At 39.5% G+C, this 25,800-nt stretch overlaps 1 protein-coding gene across 1 annotated transcript in view; it reads right to left on the bottom strand.

Annotated features, from left to right (window-relative positions):
• The window catches only part of spon1a (spondin 1a), a 75,185-nt gene that overhangs the window by 37,246 nt on the left and 12,139 nt on the right, over nt 1–25,800 (bottom strand). Inside the window, exons 4-6 of the mRNA XM_067591146.1 lie at nt 22,227–22,300; nt 21,620–21,742; nt 15,211–15,359 (exon numbers count right to left, since the gene is read on the bottom strand). Of these exons, the coding sequence (XP_067447247.1) occupies nt 15,211–15,359; nt 21,620–21,742; nt 22,227–22,300 (346 nt within the window). The remainder of the gene's footprint in view (nt 1–15,210; nt 15,360–21,619; nt 21,743–22,226; nt 22,301–25,800) is intronic.

The following is a 25,800-nucleotide window of genomic DNA, read 5'->3' on the forward strand; positions in this document are numbered from 1 at the left end:
GGAGCTGAGAAAAACAGCCATAGTTGCAGCCGATGGTGGGGATTGGGCCCTAGAGAACAATCCCTGTTTCCCAGAGGATAACAGAGCGTCTATCAGAAGTTTAAAGTCTGTTTTCAGGGTCTCTGACTTTTGGCTGCTTGTGTCATTAATTCCTGCATGCACTACTCAATATACAAATGCATAAGCAAATAAATAGTAGCCAGAGGTTCAAGTTCAATTAATGATATCCATACAGATACATACATCCATACATACCAAGCATCAGCAAGCAATGCATGAGAGAACTTTTTCTTACAGGGACATTTTGCAGCTGCTTCATGCCTAAAGTACTGTTGTTAGCTGTATCTAGACATTACACTTTTTTCAGGCTGGACATAAAAAAAAGTCCAAATCCTTTCCAAACCTTGCCACCAAAAGACATCCACACTCCTTTCTTCAAAATACGATACAACTTAGCAAAAAGAGAAGATATAGCACCATTAAAAGAAGCTGTATTATGTAAAAATATAAATATGTATCCAGTTTCAGCATTGGTCAATACTAAATATTTAAGGACTCAGATTGGGATCAGGGCAGAAATTTTTGGACATTGCTAGTTACATTCCTAACTCTCTCAATCTCTAACTCAAACACACATCACGAGCACTCTTTTTCAGTGGTCTCACATGAGTAGACCTACAGTAGCTATTACAAAGCATTAAAAGGGAACACCACCGATTTTACACATCAGAGTCTGTTTACAAATTTCTTTTGTTCTCTTGGGGAGTATGTCAGCGTATATGAAAAAAAATTGTATAAAGCCATTTGTGACTCCAGAGGGAACTGAGTGTAATCTGATAAATTGCCTGAAGTAATGTCACTTGAGTCAGCATCAGTTGGAGTTAAAGACTACAAGTTTGAAAATGAAAAATAAAATCTGATTGTGTGGAGTTAGAAAGAAGTGCAGTTACCAGACCTCTATAGTCTGCACCTTATTTCTGCTTGAGGCTAGTGGTTCGAGGCTTCATTAACCGCTACTAGCATAACAGCCCAAGCGGAAAAAAAATGATATCTCTGGCTCTACTGCGTCAATTTTGATCATTTTTTTGTTTTTACACAATCCATCTTGAGTCTGACAATCTTATAGGAGTGCAATGCTAAATTGGTGGATTTATCTTCTGTTGTGACAGACAGTAAAAACAGTCCAGTGTCTGTTGAATGGACTGAACAAAAATAACAAGAAAGCCCCTAGAATTAATGTGATGCACGGATTGGATAATAGCATTTGTCGGTAACCTTACTGAACCCAGCCTATAAACATCTGGAAACACATACATGCACATTCTTTTTGCTTAGTTTTAATTAGCTTTTGACAATAATCTTGTAAAGAGGCTACAAGACATGAATATCAACAAGCAGCTGACTCTAAGGGTTAAGAATGTTTTATCCTATATAATAAGGGCCAATCCTCGTCTCTACCCATTATTATTTGTACTCTACATAACTGATTCTAACAGCACTCAGGTTAGATGCTTGTCATCAAATTTGCAGATGATGCAGCACTGGCTGATATGATACAAAACAACAATACAACCATTTACATATCTCCAATCCACACCATCTCACTCTGGTGTGAAGACGATTCATTGATCTAAAACACCAACAAGACAAAATAACATACACTTTGGATCAGAAAACAACAACAGTAATAAACGGACCTGGAATGCAAACACAGACGCAGAACAGAATGCCAAAGCCCAGCAAAGACGATTTTTATGAGGATTTTCAAGAACTTTGATGCAGATATAACAACACAAAAAAGCTCTTAAGACTTTTTACACATTCAACCTCCCATGCTGGGGAGGCCCTCAAACAAAGAACAAACTTATCAGGACACTGTTGCTAGGAAAAGTTCAAACAGTCCCCAATATCACACGGCTTTCAGAACACCACATTGGATCTCTGGTGAAGGAAATCATTGCTGATCTATCTCATCCCTCACACAATGAAGGCACCATCCTGCCCTCAGGCTGCCACTTGCAGCTCTCACTGTCTCTCTCACTCACAAACAAAAAGAACTGTCACATCATTTATTCCTAAAAGTACCCACCTACTTAACAGTGAGCAACCAATGGGCTGATGAACAAATTGTTAGGAATTCTGTGTTTTGTATGCACATTTATTGTTTAACAGCTTTACACTGTCTTCCAGTTGCATTTCAATTGTTAACTGACACTTGTATGTGGAAGACCAATGCCCCCTGGCCTAAATACATCTATTCTACTCTATATAATTTTATGCAAATTGTATAAGATACATAACAAACAGTGCATCATGTAAGAAATATCCCCTGCTGTGTAACAAAACCAAGAGCTTAAGCTTTATGACTTTGACACTTTGTGTGTGTGTGTGTGTGTGTGTGTGTGTGTGTGTGTGTGTGTGTGTGTGTGTGTGTGTGTGTGTGTGTGAGTGAGTGAGTGGGTGGAACATATTTGAAATCGCGCATCTAAATTTTGAATTAATCAACATTAACAAGGTCCCTGGAATGCATCTGCTATCCATGAAATGTTTATTTCAAAGAGAGACTCTTAAGGGTTGTGTTTTCATTAAACAGTGATGATGATAATGTTTCCCTCAGTCTTGCTCGAGAAAACAGATGAGGTAGCGCAGATGACCGGGTTCCCAATGCAAATAAAACTGTATTAGCATCTTTCATGCCCACAAAGCCAGTCTGACACTGAAGCAGAGAAGATTGTTCAAAGACCGCTGTGGAAATTGCCTATATCATTCACACAGTGTCTGGTGAAAAATGATACTAATGGCTATCCACAGCTCCTGGTGGATATGCTAACAACGCGAGGGAGGCAACATCCCCTCACTCGTTGCAATAGCAGGAAGACACATCCACATGACGCAGTAACAGCTGGAGCTTCTGCCTTTTCAAATCCCTTTGGAATATCAGCCGCAGCAAATACTCATATGATCATCATGCTAAAAAGATCATTAGTGCTAATTACCATGCAAATACCTCTGTTATTTTTTCACCCTATTAATATTATTGGGGAAGCTTATTTCCTCTGAGTGCAGAACTATGCAGATAACTTATTCATATGCTTTCTCACCACTATAATATATCAAAGTAACTTGACATCGAACATTATGGCATGGAAACACCCAATGAGTATGAGAAGAATGACTACAGCATGAATGTCTATTGTATTTTTTTGGTGACTTAAGATGAAAGTGCAATGTGTGAAGCTGAACAAACATTTCCTGAACACTCAATAATAAACTAAATATTGATTTGCTTATAACTTTGCTTTGCAGGATAACTTTGTTTGTATTTTAGTGTCTGCCAGAAGCACTCTGCACAGCCTAGAGATGGCAGAATAGTTCATTCTGTATTCAAACTGGTCAAACTATTCCCTAGGACACAACAATTATGTGAAATTAAGAGCTGTTTTCTGCCTGCAAGCCCCACTTGGTCTAAAGGAGCCTTTTCCCTTGGTGAGATAGGAGCTCCTCTGATGTTGTAATCAAAGTTCTGCTCAGGCATCTCTGATCTGTCTGTCCCAGCACGCACTCCAAACTATTAATAGACATAAAAAATTGCCTCGAAATTCCAATGGGATGCAAGCTGGCTGTTATCAGTGCACAGCGTAAAGGCTTACACAGCCTTCAGGTGTTAATTAAATCTCCACTGACATTCGCTCATCCTGCCCTGCAGAATAAGCTGCAGTTCAGATACTGTGTAGGTGAAGTCACTTCAGTCACACCAATCTTGTTCAAAACAGGACAGGAGAACATCCCGCAGGCTAGGGAGGAAACATGGTGACAAGAGAATCGCCCATGCTTAAGGCAGATGAGTTTGTAAGCGCTGACTACTTCTCTAGAGAGCTGTGAATTGATTTGCTGACCGTGGTTGTCCTCAGTGGCAATCTCTGAGCCTTGGAGCGCAGTCTGGAAGCCTATAGTGCTGCCTGGCACACTCATTCATCAAGCAGCCTGAGCCATCATACAGGCAACTCTAGCAGACCTGGGCCCAGGGCTAGGGGATATTATTAGAGATGAATTGAGGTAACTGCCTTTGATGACCCAGTTCAGACTGTCTGTCGCTCTCCAAGCTTTTCTTCCGATTTACTATCTTCCATTCTTACTTCCAGAATCCTTGTTCTGTAAGGAGGTCAGCAGTCACTGAGGATAGATAGATGTACTGCACTGCAGAGTGTATGGTGATCCTGAAACTACCCACTGCTTGTAAGAAAGCAAATTCTACCAACTGAGCCCTGACAATTCAGATTTAAGCCTCATTTTATCCATCCATGTTTTTATCATATACATAATATCACTACCACATCATTCATCCTTATCAAAGCCCTTTATCACAAACAGCTATGCACCAGAATACATAATTAATATAATAATTAAATCCAACTCAGCATTACCTTCAAGGGAAATACTGAACAAAAAGGATAAACATTGTAAAGGCAAAACATTATTTTGCATGTATGCAAGACGATAGAAACTGTCAGACCTGTAGATAATGTGTGTGACCATTTACCCTAACAATAATTATAAGGTAGCTTTTGCTGTAATGTATGGATGTTTAAAATTAAAATACATCAAGAACATCTCCATAAAGTGAAAAAAATTAACTTAGATGCTATGAAAATGTAATGGCATGTAAAATTATGTACATTTAAGTACTCAGACCACTGTTATCATGAACCTTTACATGTAAGTAACCATCACATTCAAATGTATTGTATGGAGCTGTGTTCAGCCACAAAACACATATGATTGTAAAGATGCTCTTGTAAATCAAACAGAAGCCAAAATGCAATATTTACAACTGACAAGTCAACTTTTCAATACATTGCGACAATGACTGGCGAATTTCACTGTCCTAAAAGTTCATCAACCAATATGAATTCAGCCTAAGCAGACAAAATAAATGTTAACTTTTTCTCTCTACAGGCAGAGAAGAATCATATCCATTAATATATAACTATTATTATTGTTTGTGTGCAGTGCCCCCACCCCACCCCACCCACACAGAGTAATGAGCTTTTTAATGCATTTGAGGCAAAATAATACAACAATAGAAATGAAAGATGCTGCACTGAAACTAATGGAATAAGCTATATCCTGGAATTAACAAAAGATGTAGCAGTAAAAAAACAGTGTTTCTGGATATTAAATGCCTGTCGTCTTCCTGACTCTTGTGAAAAACTATTGTATACAAATAATAGTGATAATAGTGTTTATAAAAGACAGTTGTTATGTTAGTTTGGTTGTGCTTACATACTCCATCATACATCTTACAATGTTGAAGTATAAAATGTTACTTGTGTTTGATTTGTGTGTCAGGAATGTGTGTGGTTGTGACTAAATGCTCTACTATGTCCTTAAACTGCCAATCACATTCTTTCTCCTTCATCTGTTTGACCCATTGCTGGGAAGACAGACTCCAGATTCCCAACCGACCAAATGATATGGAGATTGCAGTGAATGGGGGGCCACAGAGCCATGGTCTCATTTACATAAGGACAACATAAAAGGTAAAGCCATTACTGCAAATAGATTTATCAAGGCCACCTCATGAATAAAAGATCATACAGACCTATAATGGAGGTTTACTGTATTTAGCTGGCCTTGATCTTATAAAGATATAAAAAAAAATTCGGGAAGTCTCTATTCCATATCCCAAAAGCTCATCAAGGAGAATCAGTACTTGTCATCTGAGAGCACTCTGCGGGCTTCTCTCTCCGTCACCTTAAATTGCCACTTCAAAAACCTTTAAAGGGAGTATTTCATCAAGCTGCAATTTGCGACGGACACACCAAATGTCAACCAGCGTTAATGTACAATAAACCACAGCGGCTTCAGTTCCTAACAGATGGGGCAGAAATGAAATGCACTGAGTAGTACTTCGAGTATGCATGTGAGAGGCATATGGTCTCATACATATGTCTCTTTAACCACGTCTACACCTTCTCTACTACTCAGTTATTTTCTTATATGCTCCACTAAAGCAATTTCTCTCACTCTGTTTTCAAATCCCTGTCCACTACTTATGAGATGTGTAGCAGTTTTGACACTGACAAACACAATCATAAATCAACAAATGGATAGCGACACATCAAGTACGACATCTGCAGTTAATTTCACAAATAAATAAACTCAAACGCACGCACTCAAATGCATATGAACAGATAAACACATGATACACCAACAGATGTATTAATAGCTTTGATTAATAACTGATAAAAGAGGGAAAGATTTCCCTTGGAGACACAACACTAACTCAAAAAATTCCAATGTTTAGCATAAATTAAAATTTGAATTACCCTAAACTGTCATTTCACACTCACAGAAACTGACAAATATTCAGAGTAAAATTCAGAGATACATAATAAGACAAGCAAGGTCAATATCTAATCCTTGGATGGTATGATGCACAAACAGGAGGGAAAGGAGCAGTCTCCTCTCTCCTTTGCCTGCTAATGCTCTCTCATTCCATTCAGTTCTCTGGACACTGGGATGGCTTTATCAAAGCTGCCTCCGGCCAAGATGTCTGAGATTCCAGAATAATCCAGCTTTTATCCCTGTGACTGTGTATATAGCCCTGATTCCTGAGCCAGCTGCACCAAGGATCGTTAAGTCAACATTAAGAACCGCACACATGCACAAATAGAGGTAGGACACATGAAAACGGCATCAAATCGTACATTAACCTGAGATACATGCAAACACCTGCCTGGGAAGCTAGGAACACATCTCTGACTTCTTCATTGTGAAAGACATAAAGAAACCACTCACATGCCCACACAGTGTGTATGTGCATACTCAGACACACACATGCACATACACAAAGCACATATTGGCTAACTCTACCCCACTGCATTTCAAAATGGGCTCTGCCTCTGGCTGTACTGCTCGATTTCGGCAATCATAATAACAGTCCTGGAAACCAAGGCAGGCATTAAGGTTTTTGAATTTTCCCAAACAGGAATATCTCTGCTGGGCTCATAAAGCGAGCTGACAGGCCAAGAGAAAACTGCCAGCTGAAATTAAAGAATGATTTCCTCCTAAACACTGGTGTTATTTATTTATTTTTTTCAACAGGCAGAAGATATCGAGAAAACAGAATATTCAGCAAACAGAGGAGTGGGGTAGCAAGGGGAGAAGTGGCCATGGGGGGGCTGGTGGTAACACCCACCCACAGGCTAGCTGGGATTAGGACTATGAAGCAGAGCTGGGGAATGTCTGCTTGCTCCTTCACCCACTGTGATTTGGCATGGTCCGCAGTGGCTTGGCAAAGTTTGATGCAAAGCTGGGGTCAGGACTTCACCCTCTGGGAGGCCCCTTTATAGCTAATTGCTATCCCACCGTGGCAAACCTGACCTCATGCAGCAGCACGCGCACGGAAAGAAACCCGAGGAGCAAGACAAATGGCATGCTGAGAAGTGAAGTGAAGTGAGTGAAGACAATAACAGAAACATAGAGAGACTGAAAAGGAGCCTGCAGCTTATGTGTGAGTTATTCTGTTAACATGTCCTGCATACCACTCTGTTGTGTCCACAGGGGGCTGAGGTAGTATTTTGAAGAGAGTACAGTCCTCATCATCACATAGCAACACATGATATACTCACATATCACATACTTCAAACAAAACTAAAATCCCGTTGACATACATGCCCAAAAGAAAAAGCCTGAAAAAATTAGAGATGATTGGCTGACATTGCCTCGTAAAATACAGCCATCAGTGTGTCAATTCCACATAACTGATTCTAAACATTTAATTTGATAAATAAATTACAGCAAAGCAAAATTGCCTTAATTGCCCTCCCAAAAATGGACATATTTTGCATAAATATCGAAGATTTTTTTATCCACATTAAAATTGAATGATAGTTATGCCTCTGGCAAAGATTCAGTACATGGCCTCCTTTGAGAGTGTTTGATGGGTGAGTTTCCCCTTTCTGTGCTTCATTATATTATAACATGGTTGAGAAAGGATTTAGCTTAGAGGCACTCAAGAGGAAAAATCAAAACCACTGTGAATCCTAACAGCATTTAAACCCCCAGCCCCTACACAACTTGACCCCTTTTAGCAAGCCACTTGTGTTTTAGTGTTGGTGATTTCATACAATAAAGAATACAGCACAATTCCTTCCATATGGGTACACTGTCTCATAAACACCTTTCTACACATTTCAGTGGTTATTCTGAAATCATGAACTAGACCCTTTCATGGAAGATAAAAGGGAGGAATTTCATTGATGTATCATACATGCTTGCATGCTGAATGGACCACCGGATATTCTCTTATAAACCCGGGTGCAAGATAATTAGTGGCCAAGGAATTAATCAAATGTGGGAGCTTAAACACCTATTCTGAATGACATCAAGGTGAAGACCAGTTTGATCTCTCACTGTTTGATGAGAGATTGGATCTCAAAAAGACATTACAAAACTTAATGATGCAAGAAAATAACTGGGCCCTTGTCATTCAAGCTTCTCTAATCTGTTGGCCTTATACAGGTCTTATAGGAAGCATGCTGGCAAGGGGAAAAGATGCAAATTCACCATCGCTCATTATCAAAATGTCAACTAATCAACTATCAAATTAAAACTCATATGGAAGTGTTTTCTTGGTTAGGGGAGATTGTGCTTTTGTAATGTACAATATGTGTTGCAATGTAGCTATGTATTTGAATTGTGCTCATGTCAAATAACTGTGACTCAGTTGTACACTCAAAGGAATGAACTTTGTGTGTGTACTGCATGAGCACACTTAACAGCAATAATACAACCACTTCTCTCCAAGACATTGCACCAAGTGTGCAATTGTATTGACAATGACAAGAATGAAACCCAGCTATGTCACAAGTTTCATTCTCCTAGCACTCTGTGGTGCACTCTTCAGACAAACATAACCTCAGAAGATCAGAAGATCATCTACTAGCATCTACTAAATATTTACATTGTCTGTCCAGAAAAAACAGATTCTGATATGAATTATGATTGGTCAATCCTACCATAAGAGGTAAATTGAAAGAGTACCAAAAGACACATGGGAAATACAGATTTCAGTGCAGTGAGAAGTGGTTGTGAAGCAATTCTCCGTATACAAGCAGAAACAACGCATACACACCTGCTCATTCAGTGAGAGTCAAGGACCCAAAGGAACCTGCATATCTATTATTCTCTGCCTACGCTCCTGACTGCAGGCCTCCCACTTACAGATGGCAGACCTTACCGTTCTCACAACAACTGAACTGCAAAGTTATCATTTGAATCCTTGTAAGGTGCACAGAAAGAGAAGCAGGGGGAGACAGATTAATAACAAGCTTCTATTTTATTCCGTAATACCTGTTGTTCTTTCCTCATCATGCAAACTAAATGTGTGAATTAGCTCTAATGCTCCTTTCAGACTGTGAAACAACTTCAACTTGGTAATTTGATTGTGATAAAATACAAGTCGCAATCAGCATTAGAGTTTTAACAGCTATTATGTGAGTCCAACTCAAAAATATCCTGTACTGACTTCTTACATTCATCTAGGGGTATTTCAGGAGTCACTCAGATGATCCATGAAGGTAGCGCCCCATTCTGTATCATATGCACATTAATTCTTATTAAATAAAAAGATGCCAGACAATGTAATAAGGACCATAACACAGGTGTATCAAGTGACACTGATCTGTATTTCCTGTCAATCTGTAATGTCTCTTTTTAGCTCCAGCCTGAGTTGTGTTGTCTCTGCTCTGTGGCACAGCTGTGGAGCTGAGGATAATAGAGGATTCCGTAAGCGTCCGTACTGTGCAATAATGAAAAACGCCCCATACTGCGAGAGGAAATAGGAGATTTTATAATCCGTCTGAGGCCTTGGCCCTGGTCGCTGGTCCATGGAGAGCGTCTCATTAAACTTCTCATTAGTGACACACTGAGCTTCTGTAATGACTGAATGCATATACAAATCACCTCAGACATGAAAGAAGGGACAACAACAATGGACCCAGGCTGCATCCCTGTGCTGCCAAGTCCTTTGATAAGAACATTTGTACTTGGCAAATGGAACTGTATTACACATCTGTTTACAGTCTGGGAACAATTTGTAAAAAATAGCTCCCCTATTGCATTCTCTAACTCACCTAAGCTACTGTATTCATTACACCTCAAGAAATATCACCTACTTAACATAATATCTAACTAAACGCAAAGAATCTCTCTCTGTCTGTCTATCTGTATATATATTTGTATGTTTGTCCTTTGCATAACTCGAGAACTGTTCATCTGATCTACTTCATACCTGGTGGATGTATTTCTGAGGATCCAAGGAAATGCAGTGTCAAATTTGGTGCAATTTGGAGATGCACTGAATAAACTTTGAAAAAATAAAGTGGGGCGGGGCTTCTGGGTTCTGCGACTGCATGTCATGATCAGAGCTGTACAACCCTGCCATGAGAGAGAGGAGGTTATCTCTTCTTTTGATAACTTTAAAAGTTAGGCTTTTTGTCAGCTTCCCGACTCATTTTAAAAAAGACAAGAGAAAAAGGGAGAAAGGGCGAGCGAGCTGAGAGCACGAGCGAGCAACAGCGCTGGTGAGGAGAGACAGCGGTGGAAAGCTTTCTCTTAGAGAGAGAAAGCCTGTGAATGACAGAAATACCATGTTATTTTCTGATTGTTTCACAGCAGTTACATTCTAAAGCACAAATAAACAACCATCATACACTCAACAGATAATTTACTGTGGAGACAGACGCTCTTAGTTTCTGTTTCATTTTCCTCTTCTGTATTTCTCCTTTTCATTCATTCATTCCATCCAATTAATGCAGCAGTAAATACAAAGAATAACAAGACAAATCTTGGTTGTTTTTTTCTCATGTGTAAATGCTGTTTATCAAACATGGCAGCTTAGAGACAGAGAGATAGAGAGAGATAGAGAGAGAGAGAGAGAGAGAGAGGGAGCGGTGGAAAGCTTTCCCTGAAAACAGAAAGCCTGTGAGTGTTTTCATGTCACCTTTTAGTATCAGCTCAGCGCAAGAAAGGTTTTTTCACATGGCATGCTGAGCTAAACTCAGGAGAGACTCAGCAGCTACACATTTCTCTGTTCTCTGTTTCTCTGTTTAGCGTTGTCGGGTTAGGCTAACCCATTGTTGCTAACTTTGGAGCTAACCCTCTTCACCTTTCCAGCAGTTGGGCAAGGCAAACAACAGATGTGACTTCTTTGTCTTGAGAAGCTGCAGCATTTGTTAACTAAGACACTGTAGCCTATGCTGTATATTTACTGCCAGATTGACAACTTACTGCTAACACTCGCTCGCACTCCCTCAACCACTCACTCACTACACACACATACGCACTACCCTATTGCTTAAAAGGAGCTACACTACCGAGAGTTTCCCAGGCAACAACATAAAGGTTGATGGAACAGCACCCGGCAGAGAAGTAATTTTTTTGGCCTGGCAGGGTTCTCGTTGTACAATCTCGTCTGTACAATTATAGGGGAAACACACCTCACATCAATAGTATTAATTTTCCTATGTGTTGAAGCAGCGAAGGCCAAGCAATCAGCGTGTTCCAAACAGGCACATTTTGAACGGGCACAGCACTAGTACTTACTAACTGGAAGATACATCAAATGCGATCTGCATTGCTGGTGGCAAGCTATCATAGATTCAATCAAAGCACCCTCTCATCCACTGTGTATTATAATTTTCCACAGTTCCTTTCAATATACTGTGTAAATTCTTAAAAGGGCAGTAACAGTCATACTTATAATCTCTGGCCGTTTCAATATGATGAGTGGCATGGTGTCATGATTGCTTGTGTGCAGTGCAGATGTGCAGAGAATGGCTGTGGCTGAAGGCTGTGTTTCAGATGGCTCTGACATGCAATCATAATTTTATTACCAGTCAGTCACATTATAAGGACTGAAACAAGCGGGTGTAGCAGTAGTTAACAGCTACTTTTGGAAACAGAATTTTTGCATGAGATGGACAAATTGAATTCAGCAAAGTGTGCATGTCATATTACTGCACCTTTAAATATATGTAAATGTCTATAAAGGAAATTCTAAACACATAAAAAATACTACGGCTGTTGTATGTAGTTTTGCAGTTTGATCAGTTTAATAAGGCTCCAATCTAAAGCTGGATTCATTCCCAGAGGACAAGCACATGTAAAAAAAAAACATTCCACCACACATGTGATGAGCAGTAGGAGTAAGACACATGATACAGCACACCCTTGTCCCAGCTCTGAAAGGGTGACAAACTCAGATATAAAATAAAGCCATCACATTCTGAATTGACGTAAGCAGGATAAAAAGGGTTCTGTGTATGTGTGTGAGGTGTGTGCGTGTGTGTGAGAACATGTTTGCGTGGTCTGCATGCCTGCTTGGCTCTGCAAATGAAACTTTGTATGAACACTCTGATCAGTGCGCCCCTTGGCTGGAGTGGAGCCTGGCTATGAATATCAATTTTGCATTCATCGCTAGCTGCTCCCCCTGACGCCCCACCTGACACAAAAGCGAATCAGCTTTCTGTTTGTGTCAGCGTTTCCCAAGAAGCTGCACGGCTCAAAAGAGGGAGCCTCCTTCACCCAGCCTCCTTACCTCAAGGGCATTGACAGACTCTGTGCGTTGAATGGGTTGTATAAAACTGGATACAATGAATGTGTGCGATCGTTGTCTAAGGCAAAAAAACATTTTTTTAGCTTCTAGGTATCAAAGCAGGTGTGAATGTCAATCAATAGCAACCCATACGTCATGTGAGGCAAAATGACATGACAAAAGGTCAGTGCAAAAGTACATATGTAATTATGCCCACTTACAAACACACTAACAAACACAAAATTACACTACTTAAGCCATGTAAAGAGTATTGAAAAAGGTTGATTATTCATTGGCTTTCTGTCAGGCAGTGAATAAGGGCATGCTGCTTGCTAGTATCAGACCAATCAGGGTTTTTATTGATCGCTTGTGTAATCATCACCCAGCATTCATGTCAGCCAATCCCACTTCACTATTGAGCAACTGTTCTTGAAAACCACAGCATGCCATGCTTGGTGATATGACCAGGGGTGGTGAGGAAAGTGCTTCATTTTTTCCTGTTCAATCATCCTATTCTCTGATATGAGAGGGTCCATAGACTGTACAATCCAAATGTTGTCTGTCCTGTACATAATTCTCAGCCTACCTGTAGAAAGGGGTTGGTTCTTTGCTTTATGTGCTTGATCTTATATGATCAACTGTGTGGTTAAATTAATTTTGCTGTAACTGTAAACATAACATTTGATCATGTATAATCATAAAAAATTATGGTTTTCAGCACACTTACTGTACTGTTCAATTAAATCCAATGCTATTTCATTTCTAAGCTTAGAGGAAACACAGGTGATGATCCAGGCTGAGAGATAAGAACAATATAAAAAGAGGAGTGTGCTGTTATAGCAGTGGGAAGGCAGGAATGACACAGAGACCCCATTGCTCACATTATGCTCTCATTATCTGCTGTGACTCCAGGTCTTCAATATTAGCCAACAATAAGCACTCTGCAGGACCATCTGCTCTGCCAGCACTGGTTATTTTAAGACTGTGAGAGACAGCCATGGAGAAGAGGGAAAGAAGAAAGATATACCATGCTATTTGTGGAAATAATAAAGAGAAGCGAAGCCAAGAAGGGAGAAAGAACATGAGAAATGGAGTACAAAAATAAATATAAAAATTATAACTTAATATATAAAAGTAAGCTGAAAGCTGTGAAAGGCAGTTGAACCAGGCAGGGAAACAAAGTAAAGTTTCCTTGAGCACAGTAGGGGAGATGTAACTGTACTAATTAAAGAGGTACTTTAATGTGATTTTGAAGCTGTTAAGTAAATAAGATGACTCTGCTGTGATGAAACATCAATGCTGGTGTTAATATTGATATTGACACCAAATTTATAAAAAAAAATTGGAATTTCATGGGTTGAAAATGGCTCAACCTGTCATCTGCTGTTTAAAATCAGCCCTGAAAAAGGCAAGGCCAATGCTGACATAGAGTTGACCGCTTGTGAGTTCTCTACGTCATGAAATTTATATAAATGGTAGAATAATAACGCCCACATCCCCTAGCCCCTACCCTTGAGTGTGAGTCTGTGAAATCGTGCAGCCCACCCATGCTCATTTTCAAATATATGCTTATCGAGACAGTTTTAGCATCAGCAGCTAAAAGCAGCTAACACCAGCACTGACCTGCTGGAGGAAATCTCTCCGTCTGTGACTGTCTGCGAGAGGAAATGCTGCTGGCAGCCACAAAACAGAAATCCTCTTCGCATTTCTTCCCGTAGCTCTTTAACTCTCCAGCTGTTTGTTCCTGCAGTTCAGCTGGTAAAATCTTGTTTTAAAACATTAAAACATGGTGTAACTGGAGCTCCACTGTTACTGAACCTGTCCATTGCATAGCAGCAGTGGACCGCAGCTCTGCTGTTCTGCTCCGGAGTGGACAGTCACAGACGGAGAGATTTCCTCCAGCAGGTCACTGCTACTGTTAGCTCCTGAAGCTAAAACTGTCTTCATGTGAAAATAAACCAAATTAAACACATACAGTTGTATTAAAAAATTACTTCTGGCTTGTTTAAATGTTGTTGTACTGTTTGTCTTCCTCTCATCATTATTATTATTATTGTTACCTTGCCCACTTTTTAGCATTTTTCAAAATTATGTAGTGGGTGGATTTAGGCTCAGACCTGGAGGTGAAGTTACACTCTACACAGTCATTTCCTGTATTTCCTGTCACCTCCAAAGCACCTACTGAGTGTCAAAAAGGTATAAAAGGCCTAATTTCATGACACACTACACATTGATAACTCCTTCAAACCTTTTCTTTTAACATCCAAACCAGGTTTCAACAGAGGTATTCCCCTCCGATCCTGTGTGTTGGTTAAGTGTACCCAGTAGATGTAGAGGCGGGCTAAGAATAGCGTAGATGCTTGAAAGCACTAATCAATCTGGACAACAATGTCAAAGCAATTCATCCCATACTGATCTCAGGTGTGCACATCCTGGAAAATCCTTTGTGGCCGCTGCAGTGTTATGCAACTCGTCTCCTATCAGTTTAAGTCAAGGCAAAAATATTCAGAGAAAGCAAGTTGAATATTTCTATCAATAAAATATTTTCTTTTCTTTTCTATTTTATACACAACATGCGTCAGTCATGTCCTTGTGCTGGAGAATCTTACCTTCTGTCTGATCTCCTCCTCCATTTTGACCGGGGAGCCCAGCTCAGCAACCTGTTTGACTCCATCACTCGCAAAGCCTCCATATTCCCACAGCACATAGTTCCTAGAGTGCGATGAACCAATGATGGCTGACCAGTGATTGGCACGACCTATGAAGTCAGACAATAAAACATGTCATTAGTTGGACACTCAACAATTGGCACATAATACTTTGCCCCCGTAGTGATCCATCAGTTGATTGGATCAGTCTACTGATTGATGGACAAAACGTAGTTTTTATGATAAACAGTGACTTGTGTCAGTCTAAATTTGATTCCTTGTTGCTGTGACACACCTATAGTGTATTACTTAAATTTTATGCTCCCTCATAATCCTCTCACTCTCTGTCTCTATTGCTCAGGACAAACATGTATATGCCTAAGTGACATATGGAAAAAGAGACAGTGGAGCTCTATATCTGCCCCCATATCTGTAAGGATATGGAGAGTGCAGCAGTGGTAGTGATGATCTGTGATGATCCACCACAGATGACAGCACAGGCTAAGGCAGACTTGAGCCTTACGAAATTAATTTTGAATCAGTGGAGTGAAGTCTCGCCCCGCAATAGTCTCCACTGTTGAGTAAGGCATAATGGGGCATGGAGTACAACTGCTCATCTAGCATCGATGGGATGGGACATCCTTATTATCTCACTTTAGACCCCTCATGATCCAACATGTTTACCTCAACTGTGCGTAAACTGTATTATTTCATGGTGAGTGTTTGTCTCAGAGTTTGTTATTATATATATATATTATGTCATGGTATTAAACTACATCAGTCTGAAAAGCACAATGATGATGACAGACCTGATAAACATATAATATATGCTTGAGTCCATGTGGGTCTATCATCACCAGTTTTGGATGGAATAAACTACAGTTTCATTTGACAGCTTCTTGTCATCTACCCAAGATGAAAGGTTATTATCATGCCATGTAGAATCCTTTACAAGGACAACTTCACCATTTGTCTGAACACTAATATACCACCTGTTTATTCAAGGTGCGGTTCATTCAAATAGGTCATAGGTCTGGCTCTCATCTTTGTGGCCTAAATAGAGTCCATACTGTAATTACTGTGCAGTTCTGTAAGTCACCCTCTCTGCTTTCTTCTGGTTACTAGAGTTAGTCTGAACAAAGATTAATCGCTCTCGTAATTTAATCCCTGTGTTTGGCAGTATTCCGGTAATAGAAAATTGTGGAACTTTTAACACAATTTGGATCTTGCAGGCATCACTAATGTAGTTCAGTTTCAGCTTTTTCACTGAAATCTGGAGGAATACTCATAAGCATACATAGATGTATAGAAATCATCATAAATGCATTATCTGAAAATACATTTTAACATGGTTATTTAACAGCTGAACAACTGCACTGTTCAGCTTGGTAATGATCAAAATGCCCAAACCTTTCACTGACTTTTTATGAGCTCAAATATTTTGTCTCTATTTTCCCATTAAAAACATACTCTAAGACTAATTTAATAATCTTCCTTTAGTAATGTTCCTCAACTTAAGATGCTATTGCTCTGATGAAAATCAGATGAAAAACCTGTCAGTATATCCACATGAATACATGACAGTATCCCTTGCTTAAACTGTGAGCTCAACAGAAGTAAAAATGTACAAAATGTATTGACAATTACAAGAATGTAAAGTAATTTTTAAAGATTTCTCTGTTCTCCATCACTGAACATAATCAATAACCATGGTACTTGTCATAGCTAACCCTGCTCTTCTTGGTGTTCCTGCTTTGTCATCTACTGACTATAAATACATTCGTTAAAACCTTTTCTGATAAATTTAGGGTTTGAGTTACAATTATGATTCATATGAATTTTTTACTGTTGGATGGCTCACAGCTCTTGCTTTTATGCAGTGCCTCAAGGTACAATGCTTAATCATTTTGCCTTATATATGCTATGTCCTGATTACATAAGTATATTGTCATGAGAGAAAAAATCTTCTCCTATTCTTAAAATGCTTGCACACATTTGTACCTTCCAGTCAGCCACGTTAACTAATTAAATTAGATTCTTCACAACTGTAACCTTTATTAACTACAGAGCCTGTCCTCCCAAGAATAACAACCCTGTAGGTTGTAAATTCAGTTGCCAAAAACTACCTATAGTTACGTTTGAGTGACAGACACCATCTAGAAACCGTAGTCATTATGACCCGGAGAAATGACACAGTGCAGATGACGTCTATATAAGGTGACTTCCTTATTAGCACGAGGCGAGTTGGGTGGATGGCTAGATAACTGGTTGGTAGGGCTGTAGTCTGCTGGTCAACTGGTCGATTAGTTGGTTGATATGCTCTTCTTCTTCTCATTGGTCGAATAATCTCTGTGTTATTTTCATAAGGATAAAAGTGCTACATCAATAGCTTTCCAGGAGTAATCCATTAAAAACACCCCTGTTGTTTTCAAAACTTTGAACTCGCCCAACCTAATGGAGAGTGCTGGGTCTAACTGTACTGAACATTTACTGAATTTGTGTTTCTCCATAATGATAACAACGAGAACCCCCGCCAGGCCAAAAAAAAATTTTTTTAATATTTGATATCCATTCGGAAATCGATAGCGACTAATCGATTAGTTGAAGATTATGTACGATTTTAGTCGGCCAAGATTTTCTTTGGTTGACTACAGCCATACTGGTTAGATGGCAAAAAGTGGACTTAGCTGCAAGAGACCACTGTTCACAACATTTTAACGCAAACATGATCTTTCCCTAACCCTAACCAACTGATTTTTGTGCCTAAACCTAACCAGATTTTAACCACAGTGTTGTCACATAATAAAATAACATAATAACATAATTATTTTTTAACAGTGATTTCTAACGGCTTTGGAAAGTGGCATATGTTGGAAAGCGGCATATTATGCTCCAATGGTCGTTCTGGAGTGCAGGTACAAATGACCTATGTGATGGTTTAATTTGGAGAACTTGTTGTAACCGCAGCAAGTATAAAAAAAGGTAATTGTATTTAGCTTTAAGCATTTTTCAGTCATATTCAATCTGTCCTTGGTTGGCTAATTCAACTCAATGAGCCCACTTTCAGGGCTTTCAACTTTACAGTAAGCAACGTACGTTTATTTTTTCCATCTAAGGAACAAGAGTTAGATCAATACAATATTTCTATGGTACCGCAGGGATTCCAAATAACACCATTTCATATTACTATGACGTCTGTAGCGTCTGTCTTTCTGTCCTAACAAAGACAGATACAACAACTCGAATGTTTTCAGAATGCTGCAGCAAAGATTTTAATTTGACCTTAGAGATGGAAAGTAATTTCTCTGCTTTTAGAATAATTTCATTCGTTGCCTGTTTGTTTTAAAAGTCTATGACTTTATTGATTACTTTTAAAGCTTCCAATAATCTTCCTCGACTAGCATTGTCAATATAATCAATGTCAATATAGGACCTGATCTGAATGTGTTTTTAGCAGTGAAATGTGTACTTTTCTAATTGCTTGCTGAGGCTTATTATTAAACATGTTTGAGATCCAGATGCCTCTTACATATGTGCCTTGCACTTTATGGGAAAATGTCTTTAGGTTTTAATTGTCATGACCCAAATGCATGTTTTTCTTCTTCATTAGTTAGTGTTATCTAATCACATTACCTACACTAGCTAAGAGATTGATAGCAGGTGCCTGTTTCTTTGCCCTAGTAACAATAAAAGGATGATACCAGTAATTCTGCCTGTAAAGGCCTCTCAAAGTCACAGCTGGGCACCATGACTAATCATCCATCTATCCATAATGTGCACCAATTTGGCTGACTAGATTATGTGGGGTTACTTCTCAACAACAGCTAGAATGGCCAAAAGCTGTGGTTTTTAGCTAGGAGGAATCTCTACAAATCCAGGGGTCTTAGTTTTTCCAAGTACCTGAAAATTTATGTGGAGCAGGAGACAGGGAAAAATTTAACAAAGTTAATGTTTCCTTGAAATTGATTGGAAATGTGGATACTTGGAGACTGAGAAAGTGGAGATGATTGGTGTCCTGTGTGTAGGTGGACCAGGATAAGAAATAAATGTTTTAGATTTTTCTTTTTCCTCTATTTGATCTTTAAAGGCTTTTCAGTCCTGCTCTCTCTCTACAAGATTGTAAGGATTACATAAGCAAAGGACGCCATTTTCCCAATTTACCGGCCCCATAAATCCATTTTTGTCTTACCTGTCAAGATTTTTTGAAACTACATTACTTTTAATTTATGTTTTTGTTGATGCAGGCTCTTTATGAAATTTAAAGGAATTTTTTGCCTGAAGCTTTCATACATTTTTGACCTTGGCAGACAGGGAGTCATTTCCAGTAACTTAACAGCCTCAACATTATGGCTCTGGTTAGCAGTTTTACATCCATCACCAGGACTTTCGCCTGAGGTTGAGGCAGTACTAGTTTATTTCTGAAGTGAGTATCACTAGGAGCCAGTTTCTTCCTTTAAAATGTAGTTTTGGCAGGGATAAGTGGGCAATGGTGTGGCTAGTTTCCATCTTCAATTTGTTTAGATGTTTTCATTAAATACATATAAGGGAAATAGTGCAGTCACAGGACATGTGTTGATAGCTGCAAAGTGTCAATTAATGACCTACCACAACTCTCTATTAAGAATATAGAGCCACATAACTATATACCTGCACCTTTTGGCCGCTCTCTACAGGTTAATAGGACTCCCCAATCCATGGTGCATTGTTGGACCTCAGAACATTACTTCTAGATTTAACAGAGACAGTCAACAAAGCACATATCACCAGACTAGGAGCTGGCTTTTACAAATGGCAATTTCTGCTTTGCAGAGCAAAGTAGTGGATGCAGCAGGGAAGAGTTTTGTGCAGTTGATGTAGACAAAGGGCAGCATCAGCTGTCTGACTTCAACAACGTTGTCCCCAAATTGAGGATTACACTGGACAGCACTATTTTCAATCAGCTGCCATTTTGTTCTGTGTGTTGCCAGAGATGTCTGTAAATGGAAAGAGAATCTTTTGTTTTATATTTGGACATGATGTTCATGATTAGACCGACAAGGATGTAGCTGTGGTGTTCAAGAGCTTTGATAGAGTTTGGTAATAGTGGATTTTTTCCAGTGCAAAGCAAAGACAAATCTCTTTGTGGTTAAGAATGCGAGGCTTTATGAAACCATATAAAACCACTTATTATTTTGTCATGGGGAAAGCGGTATTGGCCAGGCTAAATAAACAGGAGATGGAAGGCAGCTGTTGTTCTGGTGTATATGTTTTCAGTCTGGACTTCAATATATTGCTTCCCTTGTGTAAGGGGAAATTGACTATGACATGGTACTGCTTTATTTGGTCAATAAAGAAATGTTAAACTTTCTTTCTTTCTTTCTTTTTCTCTCTCTCTCACTCTCTAATCCCATAGAAATCTTTGTTGACAACCAGTGTCCAAGTGAGCTGCCGTCGCTTGGGTTGAATAGCCATGCGTTGCTGCATGACTTACAATAGGGAGAAAAAGGGAGAAAGAAAATAGAACTGTCAAGGTTATCATGTTGGCAGTAAAAAAAGAAGAAGAAAAAAAGAAAAGTCCTGTTGGCCTGTTTTATAGTGAATTTCTGGTCACAGAATGTGTGTCAGCACAGTGGTCACTTGAAGGACATATGTTAAAAATAGAGAAATGACATGTAACACAATAGAGTATCTCAGGTACCAGGCAAATGATGCCTGCTGCTACAAAAAGACAAACTCAGACAAACCTTACTTACAGCAAGATTTTGTTGGGCTTTTGTATTGCAAGGACAGATTATCATGTGCGTATTGTAGTCAGAGAATAATATTGTCCAATGATATATGTGTCTGTGTGTTACAATAACTGGTTACCTAGGATATGACTTTGTACAAGGAGAAATTCAACTGTAGAGTCCTAAGACTCAGGACAAAAAAATAACCACAGCATGCTGTATCTTCTTTTAAGTTGATCTATCTGTGAGCTGCCTGCTTGTGTATATATGTGTGTAAGAGTGAGCCACATACCAACCAGTCCCTCCATAAGACAGTAAATTAGGGCTTCTTTCGATCTCAGGGTTTATCTTACTCCACTCTAATCAGTATATTGATCTGTCCGGCGAGCGCCTGATTTGAACAAGAGAGCCAGCATAATCCTTGAGTACATTCACATCCTGATAATGTGGCACAAGGTTATACACACATCTCACCCAAGCATAGTACTGTGCCATAGCTCACCACCCACATCACCACTAAGAGGTACAAACCAGGGATAAACCACCCACTAATGGAGAACATACTGTACCTGAGAGGTTTTGGGGCTGCCGTGCTACAATCAAGATTAAATGTGTGATAGAGCAAAGGTGACATGACAAAGAGCAGAGCAGTTCGAGCTTACGGGGATAGTCTTTGGGATGAATCTTCTCTGACCAGTTCCCATAGAAGGTGACTCTGTACTTGGCAGTTCCACAGGCACAACAGTCGAGCACAGGTTTATCTGTAGCGTCTCCATACAGGGATTCTGTACAGAAATGAGGGAGGGGGGGGGGGGTAAGAGGGAAAAAGAAAAAGAGATAGAGAGAGAAAAACAGAAGATCATGAGATAGGCATAGAGAGATTGCTCATTAGTATAAGGAGCAGATGAATGTGGTGCCCATCATATAGGAGATGGGTGTTTTAAGTAAGTGGGGAGCCGATGGGAGGAAAAGAAGAAGGGCATGAAAAAAGGGAAGGATGTGCAGTACGATCTTTTGATCTGTTGCTCAGTGTGGCATCCAATGTCATGCACAGCCAGGGGGTCACACTCATTTACAATCATTCACATGCCAGAGTGTAACAGCAGAGAGGAATGTCTCTGCATCAAAATCAAGAACTTAAGAAAAGGAGTAAAAGAAGACAGACAAAAAAAGAGACGGTGAGGAGTGAAATAGAGAACCAGCAGGGAGACCGAAGGAACCGGAAATTCATTGTAAATTATTTATTCTATGTCAGTAAAAGTAGCCTACCTTTCTCACACATTCGCTTGGTGAGTGAGCCTTCATCCTGGAAATAGATGATCCTCTTCTGCACAATGCTCGCTCTACACAGAGAACGACAAGAGGTGGAGGCAGTGAGGAGGGAAGTTTGTTGGGGCCAGCGCCAAACACAAATGGGCACAAGGGGCAAGAGTAAAAGTGAAAGTCACAAGAGGGGAAAATACTGGAAATTCTGAGAAACATTTGGGGAAGCTGTGATCTTAGCTTTTAAGATCTGAGTCTGAACAGTTGATTGTGGCAGATGGAACAGATGCAGAATTATTCATAATCACCTTCCTGTTTTTTCAAAGACCCCTAAAAGCAGGTATCAGAGCCCACAGGGAAATTGCTAAATCAGGCTGACTTTCAGACTGAGGCATTCAATGTCTCATACAAAGACCACAAAAAGCATACATAAACATGAAGATTCACACATACATAGAAATGAGAGGCTGAAAAGCTGAAGAAAAAACTGTGAAAAAGAGAAAGACATATACTTAACTCTTAAGAATGTAACACATAGAAATGCACACACTAGGCACCGTGTCAATAGGAACTGACTGAAATGGCATAAAGGAGCCTCTCTAGATTGAGCTGTCTAAGAAGCTTGTTCCACTGGATGGTGGGGAACACAGGTCTCAGAGGGGTCTTGGCATGTAAATCAGCCACTAACAAATCTTTTCAGAGACCAGCAGACTTGAGAAAACTACAACAGAAAACAAGCCTCCAGGCACCTAACTTCCTCTCAAACACTGCAGGAAGGTTTCCATAGGAATAAAACCAAACAATGAGGCGCTGGATGGAGATGCTGTGCTAAGGTCTGATCCAGGTGGGCGCAGTCCAGCTGGACTGTTAGGATACCATTTATTCTGGACTATCAAACCAAACCGAGCTGTGCTGTGCTCTGTTGTGCTGAGCTGATCCCAGCACTGATTGTTCCCAGCAAGAAAAACACATTCGGATAATGTAAGTTAAACTAAAGGCTGAGAGACAAATTAGATATCTATAGTCCTTTATAAACTTGCAAATGCTGTATTCCTCACTTAACTTAATTCCCAACTTGAAAGGGAAATGTTACTTACATACTATTTACACAGTTCACATCTCCACAGTAACAGCAAAGGACAGTGATATACACCTATTAAAATTAGCATTTTCTTTTCTCTTTGTATCTCCAAGCCTCAGTTGCCCCTTTTATGTAAGCAGTGTGTATGAGAGAGATAGACAAAAAGAAAAATAACAAAAGATCAGAGGGCAAAAGACCAGTCTTCTACAAAATGCAACAGAGAAGAGATAATTATTGTAAAACTTCAATTACAAGCAGAGATGGTCAAGTCAGGTCATACACTGCACTGTGAGTGGAGGAACATGATGGACATTTACATGAGTGTAGAGAAGCAAGTCAGTTTTAGTATATGAAAGGCTGTTTAGGCCATAAATCATACTTGGTGTCACACACACCAACGTATCCTGATCATGCTCTCTTATACTCATCACCATACTCTTCTACAGGTCATAAATTAATACCCTAACACAGACTATACTGAATACACTCACATTGTACTCTCATGATAGTATACGGTATGTATGAGAGAGTGACAGTATAAGTGACAAGGAGTAGTGGTGTGTGTTAAATTCAATTTTCTAATTGGCTTACAGCCTTTTACATCAAGAGGAAGAGCAAGGTCATTAGAAAAAATGGTGACCTTGCTATCATCCTAACAAAACTTACTGAATTTTAATCACTATCTTGAGTTAAATGCTCCTCCATTTTGCCTTTCAACGTATTATCAGCATTTCCACTGAGCAGATATAGGATTTGATTTCAATAGGCTGTAGGCCACAACTGCCCAGTCAAACTGCTTTTTTAATTAAACACTCTCTCACACACTACAGTACTATTCTTCATCACATGCAATATCATTTCTTCTCACAAAAATTTAATTTCTCTCACACAAACATAATTATAGTCTTTTACCTACACTTCACCGTCTCTTACACATTATACTAACTCACACAAACTACTACTCTTCTCCTTCATACGCAATCTAATTTCTCTCTAAGACACAGTGTATCTTTACTCTTACTCAAACACACCCTAATTCACTCAGCACTCACTTCGTCAGTGTTCTGTCTCAAATGCACTACTATACAGGGTATATTGGTGTATATGTGAGATAATGGTTGTGTGTGTGAGGGCAAGTATGATTCATGGCCAAAACGGCCTCTCATAATGTGGATGAAATGATTTAAGGTAAGCAACACCACCAGCACATCTCTAATTGTTCACGCTTTAATTCAATCTCACCCCAATTTCACATATCTCCCTGAGAGAGAGGAGCACACTCTGCCTCACTGCTTGCCCACTTTCCTGGGCCGGCCAGACAATCAAGCAGAGTAATGCTTATTTAACATCCAATTTAAATTCTATCTCTATTTGCCGGATCCACACCATGGCCGATCCCAATCACCCCAAAAGTGCACTGATTTGAATGTGTGTGAGTGAGTGTGTGTGTGTGTGCGCGCGCGTGTGAGAGCTTAACAAAAGAAGAGAGAGGAAAAAGGTGAGAAAGAGAGAAAAAAAAACAAAAAGAGAAATTTTGTCTTTCTACGGCCACATTTCCATTTGTATGCTCACTGTACAGTACCAGTCAAAAGTTTGGACACACTTTCTCATTCAAGGGAATTCATAAAAGAAAGAATAAATTCTCATTTTGTTCTATCTGCTTCTGCTACAACCAGAGATTAAATTAATTCTTTTTTTTTTCTGTCTGCTCCTGCTGCAAACAAAACTTACACAGAACCAATGTGCAAAAAGCGAAAATGTATGGGTCTGCTTGACTCTACTGTAGTGTCTTGAAGTCTGTCCTATCATTGTGTTGAAGGAGATAAACTGGCTCTGACAGCTGCATGTGGTTGTGACATTCATCTGATCACTGATATACTGTCTCACTCAGACAGCCATCAGTACACAATGCACTAACCTCCATATCATACGCCGGAGGGAGATGACAAATAAATTGCTTCCCACCTACAAATGGAACGATAAAAGATTGTGGCAACTTCAATGGTGACTGCAATATATGGACTATATTCTGATGTGACTTACTCTTGGCTCTGTGGAACAAGCAGGATGTAGTCAGCAGATTCAGTTGTGACAGTAGCTCCTGACACTTTTTTGTCATCAGACAATTGCAGGTCATGTACAACTTTATCATTAAGAGCCCCCTGATGAGCAGAATCAAAGCCAAATTTTCAATCCAGTTAGACATAAAACTAAACATCTAATTTCAAAGCAGCAGCAGAAAAATCTCCCTTACAAACAGCATATAATTGAGAAATCATCAAGCTGAAAAGCAACCCTTTCAGTGACTTCTTCTTCTGGTTGAAATGTTTCAAGTCTGTTGCTCTTCGGACTAGGGTTGCCTTCTGATAGCCAGTTCCATTTTGGATTTGGCTCCCAGTTGGCAAAATACCTTTATTTATTGAACTCAGAGGTTAACAATCTCTTATCTAATGTCTATCTCTCCGCTCTCTTTTTTATTGGAAAAAGCAGAGCTCCAGT

Source organism: Thunnus thynnus, chromosome 1 (genome assembly GCF_963924715.1).
Source record: "Thunnus thynnus chromosome 1, fThuThy2.1, whole genome shotgun sequence".
Classification (NCBI taxonomy): Eukaryota; Metazoa; Chordata; class Actinopteri; order Scombriformes; family Scombridae; genus Thunnus; species Thunnus thynnus.